The following is a 26,873-nucleotide window of genomic DNA, read 5'->3' as shown; positions in this document are numbered from 1 at the left end:
CAACTGATATAAAATTACTTCGAGGAGGTATAAAGCCCTTCGGCGTAATTTTAGTGACTATCTATGTATATTTTTTGTAGTAGCTAAATACTATTCATCCATCAAAACATACATCCTATAAATTATACTTTCTACTCCAAATTTTTTTTATGTTATTGTTTTTCTTTTAAGTCCTGTGCTATCTACTCTGACAGACTATACAAAACAAATTATTACCTATAAGATTTATGCAAGCCAGATGGTTGTAGTTATAATTATTATTGTTGTTTACTCATTGTGATAACGAGATAGGAATATTAATGTCAAATGTATCATTGCTGGTATAAAATATCTATATAATAATATGTTTAGTTATTAATTAACAATCTTAAAGATTGATAGAACAGCTAGGAGTTGCGGTTCGTTAAATCACAAACTTGTGTGGTATCTAACCACCTGTGTTTTAAAGTTATCCTGTAGTTCTGGACATACCGCACCACTCTGTTGCGGTGTTGCCCGCCACATTTCCATAACGACAGTCTTTAAAAGGTGGTAGTGACCCCTGACCTTGTTTCAAACCTATAATTTAACTAGACAGCTTCAAAAACCACATCTTGATTCCTCTAAGGCTTATTGGAACATATGGATGTCAGGCTTTTCCACTTCGCTTTTAAATGTTAATGTATTTTTTCTTCTCAACTTTATAAATAGTATGTAGAATATAGTCTAGCTTTTAATATAGTTTTATGTTGTTATTTATTAATACACATTTGAGTATTTTACTTAGAAGTTGTGTTTTCTCTTTCAGAAAGCGCCATAACTATAGGCACTGCCGAGAATGAGGAACAACTGAATATTAGTGATGTTTGTAAGTGTATTATTACCTCTTATTCATATCATCGTTACATTTTGCTTTTCTTTTGGGATAAACGTGCAGTCTAATCTCCTATACGTAATCATATCATAACTGATTACCAAATGAATGATGAATGAACCTCTAAGTGAAAATAATAATATTATCATCATTTCAAATTCCAAAAATATTTTTCAAATTGTGTCGGCTAAACGTTTATTCTAAACGTCACCGCAGCACCACCATCATTCCCTGTCAATTACTTATAAAATCTCAAATATCTATTTCAAGCTATGATGAATCCTTCATAAAGGAATAATGATACTTTAAAGTCATTCAAGACGTCACGCATGAAATTTATCCGAAATCTTGGTCACGCTTCAGTGTCACATACCTTTACGTAAAACAAGAACAACAATGAATATGAAAACGATTTTGTTGTTCATTCGTAATCAGAGATACGAACTGCATGATAATACTGCCGCTCTCACTTGGCAACAAGCTCGCTCGGTACACTGTCTATCTCCGCCACCATAAACCCAAAAAATTTAGCTTGTCCAACTGACCTTGCTCACTGCCGAAGCTCAAACAAGTTTTAAGTTATAACTTTGCAATGAACGTTTATATTAAAATGCTAAATTGTTCCGTCTTATGAGTGACCTTCGGCGGTGTTTATGTTTTGTTTTTAATTCGTGGCTCCATGTGTATTGTGTGCCGTTTCTGATTCGGACACGAATTCCATAACATCTGCGCCTTTAATCTGTAGATATAGATTGAATCGACATAATCTTGTTGTGACCGTTACGCTGGCAATCGATTCATTCATAGCTTGTAATGGCGTTAATCTGTATATCTAGAAGTTTCTTTATCTTGAGCATACAAATTTATTTTATCATTAATATAAGTCTGGCGTCCGAATACTCTCTTGGACACAACGAATGGGCACCAAAACAGTTTAAGTATATATCGACGTATGTTGCAGTTGAGGCGATCACATTGGCGGACCCGACGTTCGGCGCGGGCGCAGGCGCCGGCATAGACGATAGCATGGCGCGCCGCGACCAGCCCTACGTAGAGATCGTCGAGCAGCCGGCCAGTAAGGCGCTCAGGTCAGTATATACCTACTCAAATAAATAACACGCAGAGAAATAATGAAAGATGTAAGCCAAACAACTGGATTCGTGATACTGACGTATAGAACAGAATAAGCCGTAAAGTCAATGCATTTTTACTTATTTGCCGATTTCAAACATATTTGCTACCCTTAGTTGCTTGATCCAACTTATAAGATAGGGTTACGTCTAGCTTACATCTCAATTTATATTATTTTCTTGCAAAATACCGGGCAAAGTCGCGGGCAACAACTAGTATAATGTAAAGGACGGTCATAGATACATTGTATTAGAACCGGTTCATTTTCTGTTGAAAAATCTTTTGAAAGAAATTAATGGTTAATACCATGCTGTCTTTAAACAGCAAGTCTCTTACTCATTGACCGTTACACAGCTATCAGAAATATTGTATTTTATTGTTACGTAGGTTAACCACGCGACGATTGTTCTAACATATACCACCAACAATTTTCCTCGTTTTATCATGAGGTCATGTTGATTGACCGAGAACCCTGTCTCGGTTAACTTTGCCATTTATTGAGCATACTTAGTATTGAAATTTGGGGCCTTTTTTCGTTCCTAGGTTAAAAGGAATTTATAATTTTTAGTAGACTGCCCAAAAAAGACGAAACTATTCCCTAAACCACGGTCCATTTTTTTGGATCATGTTAATTGTAACTAAACTAAACTAATTGTAACCAAGTGTAACTTTACAATCAACATCACTGAAAAAAATACATTATATTATGTAAAAAGTACCATTTTGAATTTTATCTGTGCCAAATATTCACTCCATTCATAATAACAACTTTTATTAGTTAGTCCGTGACCTGTGAATTAGATAATATTATCTGCATAATTTGAACGCTTAGGAATGTAGAGTAATTAATTTTCGAATTTTATTAAAAACTTAATTTCCTGTTCCTATAATTTGTTATGTAACCATAAAATAAAACTTGACTATTCATTATTCAAATAATGTCACAACAACATCAAGTCTTAATCATGATAAATTAAAAAAATATCAACTTGTAATTTGTAATTTTATTTTAAAGTGGTAACATTAAATATTTTTTGTTGCAATACCTCAGCTTGTCATTTCTGCCATTGTTGTGTTTGTCTTGCGCATTGTGAATACGTTTTCCCTTGTTTTTGCTATCTACCTGACGGTTAGTTGTAATATCGCAGGTGTAATAATGCGTGTCATTTATCTTTAATTGTCTAAGTAACTTCTGTATAATTTTGAGGAAAACGTGGACACTTAATTAAACCTTATTGCCTTAACCTCAATTCCAACTACATCGCATGTTGGCGAATCCCATTTCTCCAAGCACTAACTCTACTGAGGGGAAGAATAAGAGGCAAATTAACCTCATGTCACTTGTTCAATAGGAACACACCAAAACGAATGAATTTTTCTGTACTAATGCAATGTGTCACTGTCTAGGTCTTCAGCCTTATAGAAATCTCAGTTGCGCATGGATATGCAATTCTGTGAGTATCTTGCCCAGTTAAACAGCTAGTCCTTAGCTTCCATTACAATGACTGACCATTTACATTTTACAGAATCCTACAGTCAGTTTCTTACTAGTACATGGCTATAATTAGAATCATTGTAGGCAGAGAGCAAATATTAATTGTATGATTCACCAATAACTTCGGTTGGGATCGTCATACGTTGTATTCCCAGATTGCAATATATTTACAGGAAGTATTTACCGTCTGACAATACTACTACATCCTTATATTATCACTATGCAACTAGTCCGAGTACTAGTAACTATGATTAAACCGTTTTTATGGATACTAATAGTAATCGATTCTCACACATCGAACTGAAAGCGTGTAACAATCGCAAGCGTTCAATATATTTGCCGTACATATCATAGGTTATCGCGAAGGGTGAAGTTTATACAGTTATATTGCACGGTTCAAACTGAAGTTAGGGCACTTAACAACTTTTGCACTTTAGCTTTGTTGTTATGTATCAAGCTCTCGCAATAAGGTGTTAACTCGAAATTTCTTAGAAATGGATTTTAGAATTTCTTACTTCTCGCGATGTAATAGAGAACAAATTTAAAAAGTAATTTAGTATCCCGAATATTGCTAGATGCATGAACGTCAAGAAACGAACAAAGCCTAGATATAAATAAATATTAAATGCACTAAAGGTCGAAAAAAAAACCGAAGAGAAATGAATAAATGAAACTTTTTTTAAATGTTTTCCAAACTATAGGGTCATATTGTTTCGTTAATCGGCCATTAATACATGTGCGTAAGTCTAGGACATGTTGGCAGCTGATGTCCGGGGGCGGGCTGTGCTCGCATAGCTAGAGTGTCACAGAATACTACGAGGTCATCCACCTCGCCTCCATCTAGTGTGCAGTAGTCGACTGTTTATGATCCATTCCAACCACAAGTATATAGCTATATTTTATGTATAGCTATATTTTAGGGCCGATGTGTATTTTCGTATTATCGCAGAGTAGAATCTCTCAGTACCATGGTTGCACTCGCGACTAGTCTAAAATATGTTTTTGTTAAGTGAAACGAATTCGACATATGTACCTATGTTGTTTGTTGTCTAATGGAGTGATTCATTCTCATTAGTTTTAAATTTTGGCTTTGATATCATAACGGTGCGACTCACTAGCCTCACATTATGTAATGGAGTCTGAAAAGGAAACTATAATCACAAATCCATTCATATGCATATTTAAGTTTGTGAATCATCAGAGGTTTTCGATATTTTGGTTAAAGAGCCAACCGAGAAAAATAAATAGCAAGTTGCTTCAATTTGTTATGTACGCTAAACATTTATTATACTACAAGTTCACCCGTGTAAAATGCGCAGTGCGCGAACTGCAGACGACGACGCGTGATACAATATTAGTTTATCACGCGCCTATACACTTTTGGATGCATTGTTGATCAATCAGATGTAATTTCGCTATCATTATTAATATATCCCTTCCACGAAGAGGTAGATGAGATTTGCGACATGGTATTAAACAAATATGACTCAAAAATAGGTCCGAGACGAGAAACACCCAATTTTCCTTCTCCATTTCGCAGCTCGCAGCTAAAGTCTTAAACACATCTTACGTGACGTAGGTTACACACACATTAGTCAGGAATGTAAATTAATAATAAATGTAAACACAGCAATTCGGAGAATCATTACTTTAGAGTTCAGACACATCATTATAAAGCAAGCTCATATACTTTCGGTCGGTAACAGACTTCTATGTATTCTGTAAATTTAGTATTTCGGGACTTGTTACTGGGATTGGTTGGCAATTGCTCCTGGTTATTAATTTTGGTAGCATCTTTTTTGCGTTAGACTTATATACCCCATGGGTGACAATTTAATACTTTTGAACTAAGATTTTTATAGCTTACAAATCCCTTTAGCATCTTTCTTTGAATTATCATGTTCCAAAAAAAGAAACATGTTGGATCTGTCTTATTTAACTAATATTAATTCATAGTTATATAAAAATCGATGATCTGTGCATCTGATAGGTGTTCTTAATATTAGCGTCTTTCTCTTCACGCTGACTTAGCGTGTGAATCAGCCTCAGCAGAAGAGGTATGATACACATTATATATATTTACTTTAATTATATTAGTTTATGTTTATGAGATTAGTTGGCGCAGTTAAATCGATTTGGATGATCGCCATGTTTTTGATTGCTGGTGTAATGTGTAATTCGAGCATTTAATATTGGTGCCTTAATAAATACTGTGTTGTTTAGATTTGTTGCAATCAAAGAGCTTGATTTATAGGCAAATATTTAGATGGAAAAAGATCATTAGATATTAGACTTTTGTCTAGCCTTATCGAATACTAGAACTAGGCAGAGAGAAATATTAATTTTGTATCCATCGCTCAACATAACTTATAGTTCATTTATCTGATATTGACTCTTGACTCAGTGACTTGCCTGGCTATTTTGGATCTCAAGTGCTGATCCTTGAAGAGGAATATAATTATACAGGTAACTCTCGAAGATCAGTTGTATTCAGCCAATAAGAAATACCCTTACATGGATTACGTAATTAACCCTTAAAAGGAAAGTCAAGTATACGCCTTTCCTTTTTGTAATGGTACAAACTGTTTAATACTACTTCTGTCATTTACTCACAAAGGAATATAGTTGTTAAAATATCGGATACACTAAACTATAATTAATTACATCTAAAAGAAAAATGAGTTAATCTTCAAAACCTGTTTCTTGCTAACAGCGCACATCTGTTTATTATGTTACTAACCTACCGCGAGCTGCCGGCCGGCGCGCGGCGTCTGCGCATCGTCATATCATATTGTCAGTATTTAACTGCATCAAAATACAGTGTTATAAATGTAAACAAGTGTTATGAAAATGAACCTTACTTTAGATAGCATTAGACCTTTACCCTGCATTCTTTTTACGATGCGCTTCAAACGAAAATCAACTCTACGTTGTGTCAGCATTGAATCTAATATTGAATATTGATGTTTAATAGTACCTACACCTTAATTATGGAGAATACTTTATGATGTGAAGGTTGGTTCATGTGACTAGAAAGTAGCCTCCTTTCCTTTTTTGACTAAATTTAAGACTAAATTTTTATTTAAATGTCTGGTACCTATTAATGCGGTAGGTCGACGGCACATGCCTTGGACACTATTTTGATCCGGTTGCACGAACATTGCTTTGTGTAAATCTAAATGATTCTCTTAGCAACAAATGAGGAAGTACAAACAAAACGTTCATGTACTATGGAGTGTTCTTGACGGGGATTTACCTATTGAACTCGGGCGACAGGTGCAACATCCTCAAACATGACAGCGAGAATGCTGCGATGCGTGACGCATGCCGACCACACGCAAGTAATTGTTACGAAGTCTGTACAGAGAGTTGCCTTGGCTTTGTGAAAAAGTTCTTATGGACCTTGGTCAAGCCTTATCTTTCTCGAAGAACAACAGTTTCATGTATAGGCTTTAATGTTATGCTATGCAAAATACATGAGTAATTCATATATTTTTGCAGTACGGATGCCTAATAATACTGTTTTATAAGGTGGCTGCAAATCTAACTAGGAGTCGGGTTTTCACAAAGAGTAGGAAAACCGTGATAACACAATATTTGACATACGGACTGTTTTATCCCATATATTATTAAATCGTAATGTATTTTTCAAATTCTCAAAATTAAATGGTGATCACGATTGATCACGACGTTAAAATAAATAAAATTCAATCACAATTCCAAACTTTTTATGTTGTTGTATGGATCATTTAAAGACCATAATTATAATATTTTAAACCCAACTTAGTTTTTAACAGCTGCTGTCTCTTGTTATTGCAATTGACATGAAAATCATCAATCCAACATGGAAGAAAACACAGGCCTCTTTACCTACATAAATGTTCATAAAAACACACATTACAGCATATAAAAAATCCTTGATTATTATTTGCAATTTGTCAAAAATATGCGGCCATTACAAAAATAATTAATAAAACAGGATAAAAAGTCCTTTTCCTGTTGCGAACATATTTTCCTTATTATTTTATTGAGAGTTACTTCGCTATCCAGGTTGGTAATGAATTAGGATACTATTTAATAAAATTCATCATTTAACAAATATTTCAATGTATATTTTGTTAAAAATATGATCACATGTAAGCAGTAACAATATTAAGGTTCAGTACATTTTTTGCTATAGACACTGCTATAATTTATACAAACGATTTAAAAAGGACAATTTATAAACGTTATAAACTCATTGGTATTTTTACAGCCTTAAGTATTTAACGCTTTTTTACGTAGACATGTCAAATAATTTCAAGACACAAGAAATACACAATAGTATCTATTTTTGCTTGATTGGTTTTCCATTCCATCGATCGGGTTTTTGTCATTACGTCATAAATAGACAAAGCGTCACTGACTGGCTATTTGACTTAATATAGAACACTGAACGCCGTTACTTGATGAAGTCACCGGTATTACGGAATAAAAATATGTATGTTTAGTATCTCTTGCTATCTAGTCGATACTTCTCAGCACATGAGTCTATTCAAAACTCTTTATACTACGACCTTTTCTCCGGATGGGAAATTATCAAACGACCCCGCTTTGGTTTGCAGAGAGTGTCAGACTTTTGCTGACTTAAGCCTACCCATGTTCTATCTTTTGGCCTTTGTCTACTGGGCCGCGGTAACTTTTCGGACAATCTCGCTTGCGACTTAAGCTGTATCAAGGAGGCAGCGTCAAATCAGCAAAAACCGGGACCTGGAAAAAATTTAAAGCTTGCCCTAACTAACGATATAGATTTAACAAAATTAAACAAAATTTTACTCAAGTCTTAGATAACAGTAGTCACACTACTAGTCCCAATTCCAACCCAAGTATTATTATTAAAAGATGTTTTCAAATCAAACTGACCAGGAAAACAGTAGAACATATATCGTGCCTACCTACGATTTCATTACGATAATAACACATAGTACTAGACTTTTTTCTTCACTTGTTTGTCGACATTACTTCCTATATTTTTTCCTATAGCCAGCCCGCAATTGATCGCTGTGTGATAATTAACTGACTCTATAATAATGTTACATGATATACTATTTTTAGTTTCGCTTGTGGTTACCACGTTCTAATTTTAGATGGAGAACACTATGTGCTGTAATGGTTTTCATCAATAAAACCTTTTTAGGAACCAACATTGATTCGTGTTCATGAGCTAAAACGCCAGTGTCGCGAAGGTACGAACTAAAAGTCAAGCTCGGTTATTTATTTCTACCTTTACTATCATATATAGTCAACAACCCACTATTGGACAGAAACGTCTCTGTTTGGCTTTCCTATTAATTAAATCACTAAATTCCGATCCATTACATCAAAGTAGAGACAAAGCATATTCTATTGTGTCAATGGCCGACTCGCCGTTACGATATGACGAGTTACACACAACAACGAACATATAAGGTAAACGTTATGCGTAATGCCAATCGTCATAAATTACTCTATGGAAACCACGTAGCCCAAAAAACCCATACATTGCACGGATCGCGCCCTAGTATTGACATGAAGAATTCGAAATTTCTTATATGTAATATCTGTTTGGCACATTAACACATTTCAATGTTTTCACAGACACATTGGGAACAAAATTGTGCTTATTTTTATCGCAAACTGGCTTATGTTCGCTGGCTTCAGCTGCGTATCATTTACACATTATTAAGATTTCAAGAAATATTTCCAAACCAAGATTTACAGAACGGCCTACTTAGGAAAATTATTCCTCTTTTGTTTTTGAGCGAGACTTGCGAGACAGACAAGGCGGTTATGGCCGTGTGGGTCATCAACGAAAATTCCCGTCCTGATATAAAATTCCCTAAAATACTTTACATTTTATAGATGGAGCTAAACCTATAAGTTTTCCTTGTAGTGAGTGGTAAACGCATGCGCTACTCGGGCAGAGTTCCAAATTAGTTAGTGGTGTCTTAAAATAGTTAATGAAATACCAACAGAAGTTAACTAAAACTACAGTTTTCGTTAGCATACGACCTAGTAAGTGTGACTACTTGAAAGTATTAAATAGTGCTAATTGAAATGAAACTATTACGGATTTTATCGCGGTTTAATTTTTGATTTTAGTTCCCGACGTTAACACTCTTAAGTTGCATGAACTAAAATTACATACGCAATAACCTCTAAAGGATGGTTTGAATTTAGGTCATTCATTGTGTGAATCATAACTCCAATACATGTCTGTCTTCAGCCCTCTCTGACCTTTGAACATGTCTGGTTCAAGCGCCAAGTTTATCCAACTTAAAATTCTAGGTGTCCACGTTGTGTTGTTATGCCATTAGCATCGTGTCAGCACACGTGACGAAGCAACACTCGCGGAAAACCATTATCATAAGGACCGAGCTTTTATTAGCATAGCAATCATATAAGACTGTAGCGTTTGTTTTAATATTGCTAATGTAGATTAACGAGCGAGTTGAGCTCTTTATTAGTCCAGATGTGATTTGAAATGTGTGCAGACGGATGATTAAATGTCTGCCTTAGCGGTTTATCTTAAAATAAACTTCAATGCCAAAAAGTGGATTAAGGACCAAAAGAACTACTTTCAAAAGGGGTCGCAAAATATTCAAAATTTAAGTGCTTATTCGTAATTTAAGAGCTGTGCGATACCTAGGTTAAACTTTTAAGTTTCACCAAAGAAAAAGGGCTATTCCGCCTAAAATAGCTAACAGTAACCTTATCCGTCATCAAAGCTTAATACAGGAAGCGTTAAAACAATTTCCATACATCAATACTTCATACACGAAAATAATGATGTATGTTTACATTGAATCAGCCGGTTCCGCTCCTGACCGGTGTACTGTCGAATCGAACTCAGCCTGAGAATGCATTGTTAAATAGGTCGAGCTTATGCGGTTATTATTAGCACAACGTGTTTCTGTTGTGGTCGTTATGTGCTGATGGTTATATTATCACGCTATCTTTGTATGGGCAGGCAGAAAGGTGTTAATTGATTTCTCCCTTGAAAGGTTGGCAAAATGGGACAAGTTCGAGATAGTTTTTTTTGTCCCTGTAGTTTAATTTTCGTTTTGCCTATCTTTTACTTATAGTAATGTTGTTCTCAGATTTCGCTACGAGTGTGAAGGTCGGTCGGCGGGCTCGATCCCCGGCGTGAACAGCACCACAGACAACAAGACTTACCCCACGATCAAGATATGCGGCTACACGGGTCAGGTCGTCATCGTCGTGTCGTGTGTCACCAAAGATGAACCTTACAGGTAAGCCCACATTTTTCAAACGAACTGACGAATTTGATCCTTGTGTCATGAGATGCCGTCACAAACATAAAAATCACACGCATGGAGTGTACTCAACTTGGAGTAAGCTTTAGTAGATTACTCTGTAGTCTGAAAACAGGATCATATCTATAGGCACCTTGCTCTTATCGGCTTGATGTAGTTCATCAACTCATACCACACTGCTCTCATGAACGTCGCTTCACGTGACATCCCATAAGTACCTGTATAGTCGATGGACCATGGCTACAGCAAGAGCAATGACTATGCTTAAATATTTGTTGCCATGGAAACGTTGAGATCGACAATAGAGCTCCATTGGTGAGGGCTGGGTTCAACGTAATTTTGACCTCCAAATGTGCTTCTGTTAGGTGGCACAACCTCACAGTATAATGTGGTGTTGTTCAAAGCTTCTAATTACTGAGTAACATGTCATTAGATGTACTCGATAATTAAGTTACGTGAATAGGTTTTTTAAAATAATCTAGCGTTACATAATCAAGATTTAGGAGATGTTTATTTGTAGAACACATAATTCACTGGTATTCGCCATTGTGTTGGTTTTGCGGTCTACACCACATGAACATGTTTGTGTACTGCTGGGTTGCCAAGTTCAGTTATAGAAAGGAAATTCATATTCAGAAAATAAATTAGTATTTCACCCATTATATCATTTTATACCAGCCTATATACTACTGCTGTTCACATACCTGAGAATTCATCACCACGCGAGCTCAGTGCCGGTTGGCGATTTGAGATTCCAACATTGGAAGTCAGGTCTCCTCATGATGTTTTCCTTCACCTTAATATAAAAAATTACATACATCTTTAAAAAATCACATTAGTACTTTGCTTCCGTTGGAGTCGAACCTGCTCACAAATCCAGGCATAGAACTGGACAACAACAGCTAGTTATTTAGAAGCAATAAAGTCCATTTCATTTCGTCTCGCCTATTGTAATATCGAATCAAACAAAACGTTTTACCTTTCGTAAACAAAGTTCATCTTCGTATACAAATACTACTGTTTTTGGCAGCCCTAAACACACATTGACGTGACTTCTCAAACACACCGGTTATGTCAATATTGTGTCAGACTTTAAGGTTTTCGACACGCATCGGTAGAGTAAACCAATATAGATTCTTAACAAATAGAATCCGATCAAGGGATTTGGATGAAACTTGGCGCATCTGTGAGATTGGCACTCAAGATGCTGACAGTAATTGTAAGTTTATGTTGATTGTAAAATTTTGTTTTTGTCTACAAAATAAATTGTTCAAATTTTGTTTCTCAAATACCGTTTAAAAATGACTAGTCCAAGAGTTCATTTCATTAAGAACACAACATGATAGTTTTTCATCTTGATATGATAAAATAAATAGGCGACTACCAATCATTTCATATTTCGTCAACAATACCAATCCGCTGTCCAATGCAGAACATTAGACTCCCCAAAACCACGCTACAAAGTCCGTTCTTTTTTAAACTGCTTCCGCACTAAGGAATTTAACACTTGTTTCGTTCGATTGCCCGTTTGCCTTATGCATTCAATCGCCGGTCCTCTTATTCTCCCATTATCTGGAGGGTCTTTATTGATGACGATGTCGTCACCAGAGCGCACCCTCACAACCTGGTGGGTCGCGAGCGCTGCGAGCGCGGCGTGTGCACGATCCCGCTGCGCATCACGGAGGACAGCTGCGAGCACCAGTTCAAGAACCTCGGCATCCAGTGCGTCAAGCGGCGGGACATCGCCGACGCGCTCACCGTCCGCGAGAAGCTGAGAGTAGACCCTTTTAGAAGTAAGTAAAGTACACTAAACACGCATATATTAATGTATTTTTTCTCCAGCCTGTTAGGTTAACACATTAAGTGCCCAGCACCCAGCTCCCGAGTTATAATGAACTAGCTTTTCGCCCGCGGCTTCGCCCGCGTCGAGGTCGGTTATATCGCGTTTCCAAGAGAACTCTTTAAAAGTCCGGGATAAAAACTATCCTATGTTCTTTCTCAAAGTCAACTTTATCTCTGTACCCAATTTCATTAAAATCAGTTCAGTGGTTTAGACGTGAAAGCGTAACAGACGGACAGACGACAGAGTTACTTTCGCATTTATAATATTAAGTAGGGATCAGGGACTGAAAGGGGTTACGGTATAAGGTTACGCTACCGGTATAAAATAAGTGTACCTTAAAAAAATAAAAGTTAGGGTATACCGCTATTTAACCTTTATGCGATATCGGTACCGAAAAATATAGCGTTGACAGTTGCGGGACGTGGGCGAGGGGTGCGAGGCACCGAAAAGGGTGGTCAAGGCCAAGGCACGACCGTGCGCGCCGGCAACAATCCTGTTTTCTTCGTCTTTCCATCTTTTTCATACCTTTATTTAGTAACGGCTAAGTACTGCTAGCGAAATATACCTTTTTATATTGGCAGTGGCGTAGCGTGGGTGGGGCGGAGGGGGCGGCCCGCCCCGGGCGGCAGCCCGCGGGGGCGGCAAAATGTCGCCGTTGAAGCGGGTTGAGATCTGATCTATGATTCATTCATTTCATTACACAGTATAATTTTCCATTTTTATATAAAATTTTGCGCACAAAGGATTTTTTAAAATTTATTTAAAAGAAAAATTGCTAAATTACTGACAGAGCTCTTTATAAGGTTTGTTTGTTTACATACGAACGGCAACATCGCATCACGCCGCGCCGCCCGCCCGCCGCGCCGGCGAGGCAACGCGCGCGAACCGAGTTGATCTGAATCTGAAATCTTTTGTTTTACGAGTCGGCCCGTGTCGATGCCTCTCTTTCGCACTCATTGAATTAGTACTACGCATTCATTTGTAGGTACTTTGTTTGTTTTAGTGCATCGTGAAGTGCCATTACGCAATCACGCATTACTCGTATGTTTGTTTTGCGAGAGTTTTGGATACGGAACGAAAGTCGTTTTGATTGTGTTTCGATCTTTTAAATACTATTGAATCTTCTAAAACTAAACATTTAGATCTTTACCCAATCTTTGAATTAGTTTTTGAAAATGAAAAGAGTCAAAGAAAGCGGTGCGGAATTCCGCAAAAAAAGGGCTAAGAAAGCAGCAGATGCGAAAAAGTCTCAAGGTGCATTACTGAAATATTTCAGTTCTAGTTCTGGTTCGAAAGCCACGTTAACGTCTTCGGTGGCATCCTGCAGCAGTGGAAGTGATTCCAGTGTAAGTAGATATATGATTCCTCCATCTAGAATCGTGTGTGGCCTAGAATTACTCCAGTTATTTTAGACATTTTATTGGCTGGGTCGCTCGCAATAAATTGCAAGGTTCTTTATCTAAAGTAAAAAATCAAAATGTGTATGTATGTGCGTTTGTTTTTAGTTGTCAGCTCTATAGCCTAAGCCGCTAAACAAAATAAGATGAAATTTTGTATTGGGAATGTTTTGTAAATGTCTAGGAATATTTTCTTTGTTTTTTGATCACTTGATTATTTATGGTAGGTAACATAATTTTTCATTTAGCCGCGCCGTCACCAAAACCACTTTTGTTTTGTGATAGTTAAAATACTTATTTGAAATTCTAACGTGTCTTCTAGCCAATATTCATGGGAATACATAACTTATTTTACAGGCACAAGAAGAAGACGTGCCTGGCGTCGCAGTTGGAAGTAGTTCTGGTCCCACCACAGAGCAGGGTCAAGACGAAGTCGACTCACCAGATGTGCCTCAAGCATCTAGTCATAAGCCTGCAGAAAAAGTGAATGTTGCCAAAGAAGACATAATTGAAATCGTGCCTTCTGCTCCTGCCGAAGTCAAAGATGTGAATCTCGACGATGTAGGTTGCTGGCCTTCTCCTATGACCGACGAAGTCAGAACGCTTCTAGTACGTCGCGGGTCTGACTCAGTACAGCACATCGATTCCAAATTTGCCGATGTTGTTCGCTCAGGGACTTCAACGAAAGGCGGTACCCGAAAACTAACCAAAGAGTGGTTCTACAAACCATTATCTAATGGCGAAAAGGTTCTCCGAACATGGCTGGTGTACTCGCCTCTGAAGCAGTCTTTGTATTGTTTTTCTTGCAAGCTGTTTGGCAATTCCGGCTCGAACTTCGCATCTGAAGAAGGATTCAACAAATGGTGGAAGCTAAATCCAAGAATCGGAGACCATGAAAATAACCTGGGCCATGAACAGAGTTTCTTGAAATGGAAGGAGTTGGAAGTTTGCCTGAACTGTAAAGCAACCATCGATCAGAAACAACAAGAAGTTTTCGAAAGTGAGGAGAAGAAATGGAGGGATGTATTGTACAGGTTGCTGAATATTATCCAGTTCTTAGCCAAACAGAATCTGGCCTTCAGAGGACATCGAGAAGACATTCGAGGAGATGATAGTGGCAATCGCGGGAACTTTCTAGAGTTAGTGCACCTCCTAGCTGAATACGATCCTCTTCTAATGGAACACCTGACAAAGATAAAGCTGGGAGCAAGAGTGTCAGTTTCATATCTGTCTCCAGAAACCCAGAATGAATTTATAAATTTACTGGGACAGCAAGTTCGATCCACCATCATCCGTCGTATTCAAAAAGCTAAATATTATTGCGTAATCTTCGACAGTACACCAGACATCTCCCACAATGACCAAATGAGCCAAGTTCTGCGATACGTACATATCGAAGGAGAAAAAGTCGCTGTGGTAGAATCTTTCATTGACTTCTTCCAACCAAAAGGAAAAAATGCAGAAGATCTCAGCAACGATATAATCGCGAAGATAACATCAGACGGACTGGACATACAGAATCTGAGAGGACAGGCTTATGACAATGCTGCCACAATGTCAGGGATCCACAATGGAGTTCAAGCCCGGATTAAAGCACTAAATCCGAAAGCTCTATTCGTTGCATGCACAAACCACTCACTAAACTTGGCTGGGGTACACACTGCTTCTGAATCAGTGAATTCGGTGACGTTTTTTGGAATTCTAGAGAAGCTATTTGCCTTCTTTTCTGCATCAACTGTTAGATGGAACGCTTTGGTTGCCGTCACAGGTCAAGCAGTGAAACGAGTCACTGAAACGCGTTGGAGCGCTAGACATGTAGCTGTCAAGATGCTTAAAAATAAGTTTGAGGGAGTTCTTGAGGTACTGGAACAATTAACAGATTCATCTCAAACTTCCGAAACAAGATCGGGAGCCAGTCTTCTCCTGACAGCCATGCAGTCATTTAACTTCCTAACTTTTCTTGGCTTTTGGGCTGCAGTGCTACCTGAAGTAGATGACGCACAGATTTACCTGCAGCAACGAGGACTAAGTGTGGATAAGTGTGCTCAGAAACTCTGCGCTTTGAAAACCCTCTTAGTGGAAAGTAGAGACCGTTTAGTGCAAGAAGCAATTGACTTTGCTAAGACTCTTTGCGAAAAACTCGGAATCGAACTCAAAACGAGAAGAATTCGCAGGAAAAAACGCATGCATGGCGATGAATCTTCTGCAGATGCAGCTTTGTCTCACGAGCAGGAAATCCGTCGAGAGGTGTTCGCATCATTGGACAAGATCATTCAAGAAATGACGACTCGATTCCAGCAAATTCAAGAAATATCGGACAAGTTCGGATTTTTGATGCCAGCAAAACTTTTGGACAGCAAGTTCGAGTGTGATCTTTCCCATGTATTAGAAGACATCGACAAGGACGAGTTTCAGATGGAGCGGAAGCGTCTCCAGCAATTTATTGCCTGTTCTGAATCAGAGGAAGATATAAGTGGTAAAGGACCACTGGAGCTCCTCCAGTTCATTCAAAAACTGAATCTCGGAATTTCGGTTCCAAATATAGTCATCTTGATTCGTATATATTTGACTTTGGCGATTAGTGTGGCAAGCTGTGAGAAAAGTTTTTCGAAGTTGAAGCTAATAAAAAATTACCTCAGATCTACTATGAGCTCCGCTAGATTATCAAACTTGGCTATATTGTCGATTGAACAAGAATTGGCTGCTAATATTGATTTTGACAAAGTTATTTCTGACTTCGCTGCTCATAAGGCTCGTAGAATCCGCTTGTAAAACCGCTCATCCAATTTTTTCTTCAATAAAAAGTATCTCATTGCCTGTGCAATTTAATTTTAATTAAGCACCTATAGAATGGGGGCGGCAAAGTGGGTCTCCCGCCCCAGGCGCCAAAATGGCACGCTACGCCACTGTATATTGGTACCCAAAAATTAAGGTACCGAAATAAAATTAGGTATCCAAATATAGCGGTAACAATTTTTTTACGGTATGACGTCATACCGTTATTTAAACATACCGTAATTTTCGGGTTATTCAGTCCCTGGTAGGGATGTGTTAAACAAAAAATTAAATCGTTTTTTCCTGTCTATCGCATATACCTAAAATTTATGAATCTGGAATTCATTACTTTTTTAAGCAAAGAGACTGAACACTATAAATGGATGGTACTTAAATAAGTTTCATAGTTGAAGTTATCGTTAAGTACCTACTAAGTTAAAAATTGTTTTTTGCAAAAAAATTAACGCAAAAGAAAATTCACATTTTAAACCAAAACCCGTATATTCGGTGGCGTTATTAGCCAATACAGAAAAACCATAAAATCAATAATTTCGCAATCAGTCCTATACCGGTCTGCTGTTGGCCACCGGCTTCTCCCAAGTTACGTCAGAACACACACTTTCAAACAAAATAATCTATTCTTAACTATTTCGTTTATTTGACTTATTGTCTAATATTATTGTCAACTTCCGTTTCATTGTTATCATATTAGTATTCAATCTTGATTTCTGCCGCCACAGTCACAACTAGAACGCCCATTCATTTCTACATAATTGTGAGTGACTCAAGGTCGGTCGTTGACCTTACTTTGTCTTATACTGAACTAGTGAACCGTGTCAGCTGGTGACTTAGGTACAAACAGACTGATCCTATAAAAAAATAAATACAAATAAATACGATAAATAAATTTATAGAAATTCGTATTAAAACTAGATTCCAGGGCCCCAAATTCCGCCATTTACAATTACCAATGAATGAATGAAAATTTAATTAATGTGGCACTATTACGTATTATTCGAAGCATTTTAAAAAAAAATAGCAGAATCGGGGTCCAGATATAATATGCGCTGCATACGCTACGAACTTGGGGTCAGTTTGTCTTTACATTAAAGCTGCTATTGGCTGGAGAAGCCCACTTTATATTAACTATGGGAAAATGTGGAAAGCTTTCCCCCCCAGGAACTTCTTACGATACCATCAATGACATATTTGAGTAACCTTACCTACATACGTATACGTCAGTTTATTATTGATGTAGTATTGATCTATGACAAGTAGCACATTTCCGATTTAGGTACCTAAATAAGTAAAGATTACTATTGATTGTAGTGAATATTTGGTTTGGTCATTTGTAGGGAATAATTAATTATGTCGTTTTACCCGACATCAAGTATAGGTTTCGCCACAATATTTTTGTGAAAGAAAAAAATATATAAAATTTTCTAAGCTTGCGACGTATGGTTTATTGGATGCAATAATACAAAATTAACCCAGCATAAACTTAGTAAACAATGAGTACGACAAAACCAAAATATATGTGTTAATTACTAAATATCTAACGTAAATACTTACTCATTGATAACACTTAAGCTTTCATTCAATTGCCAAATGTACGGGAAAAACGGCCACATCACACAATTTGATAATATTTCGGAAAAACCTTTACACGATTTGCGTGTAATGTCTAAGATTTATGACGAGGAAGCCGCTAATCGAGTAAGGAGCTAATCTTATCAGTGTTATCAGTGCCATTCATGATCATAGAATTACTTTTAATTGAGTACAATGACCCAGTGTTGTAAAACAATGATTATATTGACATTTCCTTTTGGCGTCGCGTGGGAAAATCCGGAAAACAACGAAAACCCCTTATATTTAATATATCACCTATCTCACGATATCTTAAGAACGGATAAATTAGCGAGATAGCATACGTGTTTCCCTACTATAAAGTAATTTGAACACAATATTTATGAATGATTCACTGCTTTTTAAATAATCTTAAAATGTACTCAGTCAATTCATAGTACCGCAAACCGGTAGCTCGCCTTGTTTCGTGACCACAACTACAACATCCATAATTCAAATATTGTAGCAGATCCTGAAACCATAATATATTATGTTACAAAAAAGGTTTACCCTACTAAAGAGTTCTCAACAGGTCAGGGATAAAGAGAATGTGGTTAGGTTTTATCTTTGTCTATAAAATATTTAAATAGGTAATACAATCTATTAGTATTTTACAAGTGTTCACTGAATATGCTTAGCTTATGAGTCATAAGATAATATAATCTAAGGTACCTCGCCTTTATAAGCTACTTTTTCTTTTCAAATCTGCTTATACATATTCACCTCACACCGATACGATAGATTTTAGTTCATAGTAACCACCGTTCTTTAAGCCTGGAATAAAACCTATAAATAATCTGCTATTTAGCTCCGAGCGTCGAAACCGCGCCAATATATTAACTGAATGAGCTTGCCTACATTTTTACTGCTAATAAAATGTAACAAACGTACACACAACACTATTGTTTGTTACTTTGTATTTAAATAGTTGAGTCTGTGTGTTGTGACGGAAATGGAGGATTTATTGTAATCATAAACATTGCCCTAACAACACCGATTTCAAATGAATCGGTCTTGTGAATGAATATCAGAAATAATTGAAAAGTTTTATAACCTCTGCATAAAACATCCATGTAAAGTAGTTAAAAAGATTTTAAATAATATTTTTTTACATCAAATCATTCAACCGACTTCTGACAAACACTTGAGACAAACTTTACGAAAATTAGATGCGACCAAATGACACCTATTTCACGGTAAATAAAAATAGAATCGACAAAATCGGATAATCTAGGTCGTCCAAAGTTATAAGGCATTAAAAAAATACATACGAATTGAGTGCCTTCTTCATGAAATCGGTTGAAATATGTGTATGTGAGAAAAAGGGACCGCGTTATACATCGTATATTGCTCCATCTTCCTTACTTCGATAAACAACATACGTTTTACACTACTGTCACCTTAAGTTAATATTTCCTCTCTGCAGATATAGGTAATCGTACTAATTATTGCCATATACAAATCTTGTTTGTAACCCAACCTGTATTTGTCTCCGGGACCAATGAACGCAGTGGAGCCGGAGCTATGTAACTAATACTTGGGGTTACCTAACAACTTTCCCAAACAGTTGGGAAGTTATGCCTCGCAGCGAATACATAACATATCTATTTTAGTAGGTTTGAATGTCTGTTTATCTATTATAACATAAACACATTACTGTATAACTTATTATATTATCATACATACACCTTATTACAACTAATTTAAGTAATAAGTAGTAGTATTCGTTGTCTGTAATTTGTTTGCGAATATTGCCTGCAGATAAAACTGTCTGTGTCATCTAGAAAGCCTTTTAAAGAGTCATCATAGCTCTCATAGTTTATCTGCAATTATATAACTTTTGAGTTATAAAATCTGTGAATGAATTCAGTCGTTAACTGACCACAAATTGGCAGAAAATATAAAAGAATTTATTAAACGTCTTGAAAATTAATTGTTTTCTTACGATGTGCAACTTGAAACAGAAGTTTATAACACTATGATGCAAAACCTCAGTGTGTCATGAGTCACAAGTGCGCCCAGATACCGCCGGTCAACAGACTATTTATTCGGGTTCACAGCTCTTAAGCTAAGCTAACCACTAATACAAAACAATAGGGTATTCGAAAAAAAAGAACAGTTTAGTCCGTCATACAGCTGTCCAAAAAATATTAGATACGTATTTGGTCTTTTATCTCAAAACTTAAAGCAGTTGAAGTAAAATAATATATCGTTTGACGTCACTTACCAGTACTTTCGTGGTTACAACTTTAGAAAACATTTTTTTTTTCGCCCTGTAGTCCTTACTACCAGATCCTGTTATTATATTTTATTATTGGAGCCCCAGTTACCTTATGTGAAAGTTGTGTAACAGCTTTATTGCATCGACAAATATGACATCCTTTTGCTAAATAAACATTATGCAAGTCCATAGTCTGATGAGATGCTTGCTTTGTCACTATTCGTTCATTATTTTGGTGATTAACTCAAAATTTAGGTTTATTATAATTATGAACATTATCTCTAGGACTCTTTTATAAAGGTCAAGACTTTAATTTTATATCGAATCTTCCCACGTATCACATGTCATATTTACGTTTATCATTATCTCAAAATTCAGACTATTGTCTTCTGATCTTACCTTTTTTCGAATATAAATACGAATATTTCGATCAAAAAACGTAAATGTACGAGCTCATTGGCTAAATCAACTCACATTACGGAAAAGTTCAACAATGAAACATAGGTATTTAGGTACCAACGAACCGCGTCTAGCGATCGCTATTGACTGGAACGACGCAAATACACAGCAAAATATACTCTAGCACGTGTAGATAAGGTAGACATTCGATAAATGCCTGAGCTAACGCCAATGCGAAAATAGCTGAGCGACCAGAAATATCCATAAATCGGTCCCGGCCTCTTTCTGCGACCTCATAACCTAGTAGCGTCTTGTCTTGTTGAATGCTGTAGCCTTAATTGTCTCGTTGGCTATCGCACGGTCTATATCTAGAGATTATAAAAACATCTAGTTTTCACCTGGGAGTTATTTGCGATGAACCTTGTACCGACTATTTATAAAACATAACATAGTTTTAGCCAGTCAAGGATTATGTAACAAACATTTTTGAAAATTCAGCTAAAGTTAAACTTTAACAACTCAGTTTATCTTTTATGAAAGACGCATTTTATTAAATCCGAGGCCAATGAATTGTGGATCAAACAAATATTTATCCCCACAGAAGGTCACACAACTCGTCAATCTAATCACCATAATAAAATAGCTGATGGTATTTTGATTACGTCGTGCGTGCAATACGTATAATGTAACAGGAAAATTCGTACAAAATCGACGCAGTGGGAAAGCGGTGGTCTTTACGTTTCGGCGCGTGCGCATATCTGAACCGGTCTTGTATGAATTAACATGCGAAAATGTTGTAGCGTCAGTGCGTTTGATAGCTCTTACGTACTCGGGAACAAAACACTTGGAACTTGATTTTGGACATCTAATTAATGAATCATTCACCTTTTTGAACGTAAATTTCCGATTAGATGTTGAGATATTAAAATTACGTAAAGGGACTGTTTTGAACGTGCGTAAATTCCTTTAAAGGAACTTAGACGTTCGACCGGGTTATAGAGGGCATGGCTGCAAATAATATTATGCCTATTTGTAAGGATTGTGCAGGAGCCGTATGACATGACTCTTCGAAAGAGAAGAAAGATGACTCAGAATAAGGATGTATTCCTTATTCGTATTCATACCCTTACAAAAAAAACAATCCGCTTATTTTCTCTTCAAATTTGATCCTTGTTTACATTATGTAATAAATATAACAAGGAATAAAACACTGGACAACGCATCTCCATTCAAATCAGTTCACACACGTCTACGTCTTTTCAAGGCACTTTACCTCGCAACTTTTTTGTCAACATTGTGTTGAAAATATACTTAATATACACGTTAGCCTTCCGTATCGGAGCAAATATTAGTATATGGTATACCACTTCTTTGGTATATTGGAGTATCAATACACTATGTTGATAGATAATTATGACACTAATACGAGGAATCTTTGCAGGTCGAGTATAAATACTTCATTAAATATATTAAAAAGGTTTTGTTAATGTGTTACTTGGCTACCTCACTTAACGTTCTTTGCGCCCTGGTGATTACGGACGATTGAATCGAATTCAATAAGGAGATAATTTTATTATTAACCAGGAATGCCTTATGGTTGCTTCAAGAACGGAAGTTAATCCTTTGTTTCATCCCTTCTAATTTGCAATTAGGAGTTTTGTCAGAGCATCTCAGTAAAAATTTCCCAATACCATGGAAACTGCGGGTCCGATTATCACGTTGTTTAGCATGATTAGCACTGATCAAATAAAATCGTGTTTAGTCTAAGTTGTGTGATTTCAACAGCAAGTGATCGTGCGTCGTCACAGTAACGGCGGTCAAACGGTTCCGGCCGGAGAAAGTTAGCCGCTGCCCGGGATTCCCGCGCACGTCACTGATACGCTAATGTTAATATGATTGGTGCTCTCCGCCTATTCCAAATGCATTTGACATACATTTACGCATCAGTTTAGTTGAATTTATTTGTTAACATTGTATAACGGTCTCTCTTATTATTTATGATGTTAGAAAATTGAATTATGGAAGTTTTTTTTGTTGTAGCTTTTTATTTTTATCCTAATTTAGCTAAACACTGTATTTTTTAATTATTTATTATCATCAGCCAATGAAAATCAATTTATTGTATCAAGTGGAGATCTGGCTGGGATGAGTCTTTGTTTAGCCATTTTAATATTTTCTTGTTTATTCCATCATACAAATATTTTTGTTGCTCATAAATTAGGTTTAAATGAACCCAAGAAACCGGTAAATGGTTAAAAAACAGGTCACAAATATTAATATTAAAACTAAGTAATAAATTATTTTATTTACATAATTAAATTTATATTAATTTATTTTTTTCCTAAGCTAAGAAGAGCATGTAATTACTTTGTCCCTACACCAAAACATTAGCAAAATACCTGCTTGAAACCACCTCTAAATCCCCAGGGATCCATTGACATACCTATTCGAGCTCTCCTGGCGGCTCTAATAAATCTTGCCCTTCACATCTAACGAATAATTTTCCATTTTTCAGAAAACTTCGACCACAAGAACCACCCTCAGAGCATCGACTTGAACGCGGTGCGACTATGCTTCCAAGTGTTCCTGCCGGACGAGTCGGGGCGGCTGCGGCGGCCGCTCGCGCCCCGTCGTGTCCGACGTCATCTACGACAAGAAGGCCATGAGCGACCTCCACATCATGCGCTCCAGCCACTGCTCCGGGCCGGCTCGGGGCGGCACGCAGGTTATTCTGCTGTGTGAAAAGGTAGGTCTTGAGACTGCTTCTTTGTATTTTTTTAGGAATGGAGGTGTCTACGTATGAATTTTTATGTCGGAAAGACGGGGTCATGGGGTAGAAAGTATTAATAGCTTTAAACAACAGTACCAAAAAAATAATTTTTATTTATTTTCATTTTGATCTTTTTAATTTGTTGTGATACTGTTTTTGCAGGTGACCCGAGAAGACATAGAAGTGGTATTCTACCAAGAAGAGAATGGACACGTAGTGTGGGAGGAGATGGCGATCAGGATCCTCGTGCACAAGCAAGTGGCCATCGCCTTCGAAACCCCCGCGTACAGGTTCCCTAACATCACTGACCATGTGAACGTAAGTGGACGAACACTATTTTCGATTTCACCAGCATAAAAGACATTGCTAAGTCCAGAATAAAATGTGTCGTTTTGTCCTCAGGTGCATTTCCAGCTGAAGCGCATGTCGGACAACGCCCGCAGCAACTCGCTGCCGTTCGAGTACATCCCGGACTTCTCAGGTAGGCCGCGCAAGCCGCTGGCGCCGCTGGGCGCGCTGCTCAAGCGGGCCGACACCAACAACAACACCGCTGACGTCACCGCCGCGGCTGACGTCAGCTCCTCCACCGACGTGGTGGCGGCGCGCTGCCCCGCGGACATCGACGTCAACGGGAACCTGCCCCACGCTGACGTCGAAGTCATTGACACTAACGAGAAGAGCCTCAACGAACTGCTCGACCAGGTCGCCGAGCTGGACGAGATATACTCGGAGAACCGCACGCGCCTAGAAAACATTACGTCCCTTACTAACGATCACGAGGAAATAGAGGATTTCAATGACGCCGGGACTTATACTAGCTTGCAATTAGCTTTCAAAAACCCTGTAGAGATTAACGAGCCCGACCCCATGTCGTACGAAGACGTCCAAGTCCAGACGTACCGCGGTCCGATCATAGAGTTCAGTCCTTTGAAACGCGACACGGATGATGAGCGCGCTCCTCCCTTACCTCCCAAACGCGTACGTAAAGCGGCGTCCACGGAGCCTTTTAAGACCAGTCAGACTTCAGTGGACAGCATCCTGAAGCCTGGCCGTCAGCTCCCCCTCACTCGTAACCCCGATTCTATAAAAATAAACTCGGAAATGACCGTCGCGAAGAGTGAGCCTGCGCTCCCACCTGTTAAGAAGCGTTCCTTCTTTTCCCGTTTGTTTAGGAGAAAGGAGAAGTCCCCCGCTCCTAGCGTGAAGTCTGAAGGAAGGAAAGAGAATAAGAGCAAGCCAGTAGGTCGGTCCGTGAGCAGTGTTTCGGGAGTACGTCCGTCCAAATTTAAGTCCTCTGTATCTCACACTTCGTTAAAAGACAACGCGTCGGGCACGGGCCTGAGTTACGCGGATAGTATCACTCACATATCTCTGCATGGTGACGGGGATGAGAAGTCCACTTCTCAGACGTCGTTGCGTAGGCCGGCCAGCCTGGCGCCGCTGCCGCCCACTGACGGGGGCACTATACTAGTCGCAGAGAAGCGTGCTCGCCCTGGACGCTTCTCAGTTCAAGAAGCTGCAGGACGACCTGGACCTGACGGACGCGGAAACACTACGCGCTGTACATGGCGTGGCCCCGCACGCCACGGTCTCTGAGTTCGATGAGACCAGCTGCTATTACTCGCCGGTCGATGCGAGCAAATTTCAAAATAATCAATAGGCTCCGGAGGCCTTGTGACGATCGTTAATTTTGTAGTCCAATACGATTTTTTTATAGAACTTTTTATGAGAATTTTAGAATATAGCTAATGAATTGCTAATGAGATTTGGTGGAGCAATCTTGAATGCTCCATTAGAACATTAATGCTATGAATCCCTCCTGTATGATCTAGGTTTCTGCCCTTAATGCCAAATTTTCTATATTTTTACAGGTTTTTCTACGTATTTTACATTGATTGCGCAATAAATAATTTTGTGTGACAAAGGATGTAACAACCTCAAAAGAAATATAGATTTGGAAAAATATTTGTTGACTATTATCTAGAAATTTATGTAAAATCTTTCCCCTAAGACGTTGTTAGATCCTGTCATAATGTAAAACCTTTCTAAACATAAACTTAATTTTCTAGATATGAGTAGTAAGAAGCGAAAGGTGTTACGAAGCTACGAACTTGAAAGTAAGTTCATAAATATTTTACATCCGTGTATATACACGCTGACTTTTGTCTGTCCCTACATACATTTCAAACCAAAAGGTTTCAATTTGAGCCATGGGCTGTATTAACACTAATTCTTGTTTAAAAAATATTAGAATTCCGGATACAAAGTCAGCGTGTACTTAAAATTTCCTGAGCAAGTCTAAATTACATAATTTTAAGCTTATTCAAATGTGTTTTGGGACGCATTGGTAATGGGGTAATGCTATCTAACAATATGCTAAAGAATTATTAATGTCATGGATATTGTATTTTTAATTAAGTACGCGGGGTTTGCATTTTGTTTGACCATAAGTTAGAAAAAGTCATCATGGTCTATGGTGTGATCATAGATTCGTCTATTTCATTTTTTCTTTGTATGTTGGCAAGTTAATAAAAAAATATATTTTGTATTGTAAAACAATATATGGCTATAGCATATTGTTTTTTTGGATACGTAGATTAGTTCTGAATTATTGCAAAGTGATGGTTTAACTAACATTTAGGTAAAATAGATAAATTAATTGTAATAGTTATGTAAATGTTTTTCTAACGCGAATTAGTCGTAGTTCGTTAAAGCAAAGTTTTAATGGCGATATACGGAACATTACTACCTGTAGTTATTAAACACTAGTTCGACCTAGCTTGTTGTCTAAAAGCTAGTCCATAATAGCCGACAAATATGACGTTACCTCTTAGGGAAAAATAAGCGAGGCCGCGCACTGTAGAAGTTCGAACGGTGTAACTCTTCAATAAGTACAACAAACCTAATAGAAATAGGTAGTAGCGACTTAATCGAAGGATAAGAAATAGCTATTTTCGTTCAGATATAAAATGTTTTAATGTGTTAAAACACGAACAAAAGTGCTATTATCTTGTAAAAGTATTTTGAAAACCTTATCTAATTTATTGTTCTGTATAATGCGCCAA

General features: G+C 37.5%; 1 protein-coding gene across 1 annotated transcript; it reads left to right on the top strand.

The window, feature by feature from the left end:
• Window positions 1–742: 742 nt before the first annotated feature.
• Window positions 743–26,873, top strand: LOC113506286 (embryonic polarity protein dorsal-like). The gene is given in 9 exon segments (XM_026889130.1): window positions 743–847; window positions 1,815–1,941; window positions 10,598–10,750; window positions 12,383–12,567; window positions 23,554–23,663; window positions 23,665–23,784; window positions 23,971–24,126; window positions 24,211–24,289; window positions 25,878–26,873. Coding segments are annotated over 8 exon segments (1,020 nt in total). The 5' UTR covers window positions 743–847; window positions 1,815–1,879; the 3' UTR covers window positions 26,033–26,873.

Source organism: Trichoplusia ni (assembly GCF_003590095.1).
Source record: "Trichoplusia ni isolate ovarian cell line Hi5 chromosome 9 unlocalized genomic scaffold, tn1 tig00000065_group8, whole genome shotgun sequence".
NCBI lineage: Eukaryota > Metazoa > Arthropoda > Insecta > Lepidoptera > Noctuidae > Trichoplusia > Trichoplusia ni.
The sequence above is the reverse complement of the archived record's forward strand: the minus strand, read 5'-3'. Positions and strand labels throughout refer to the sequence as shown.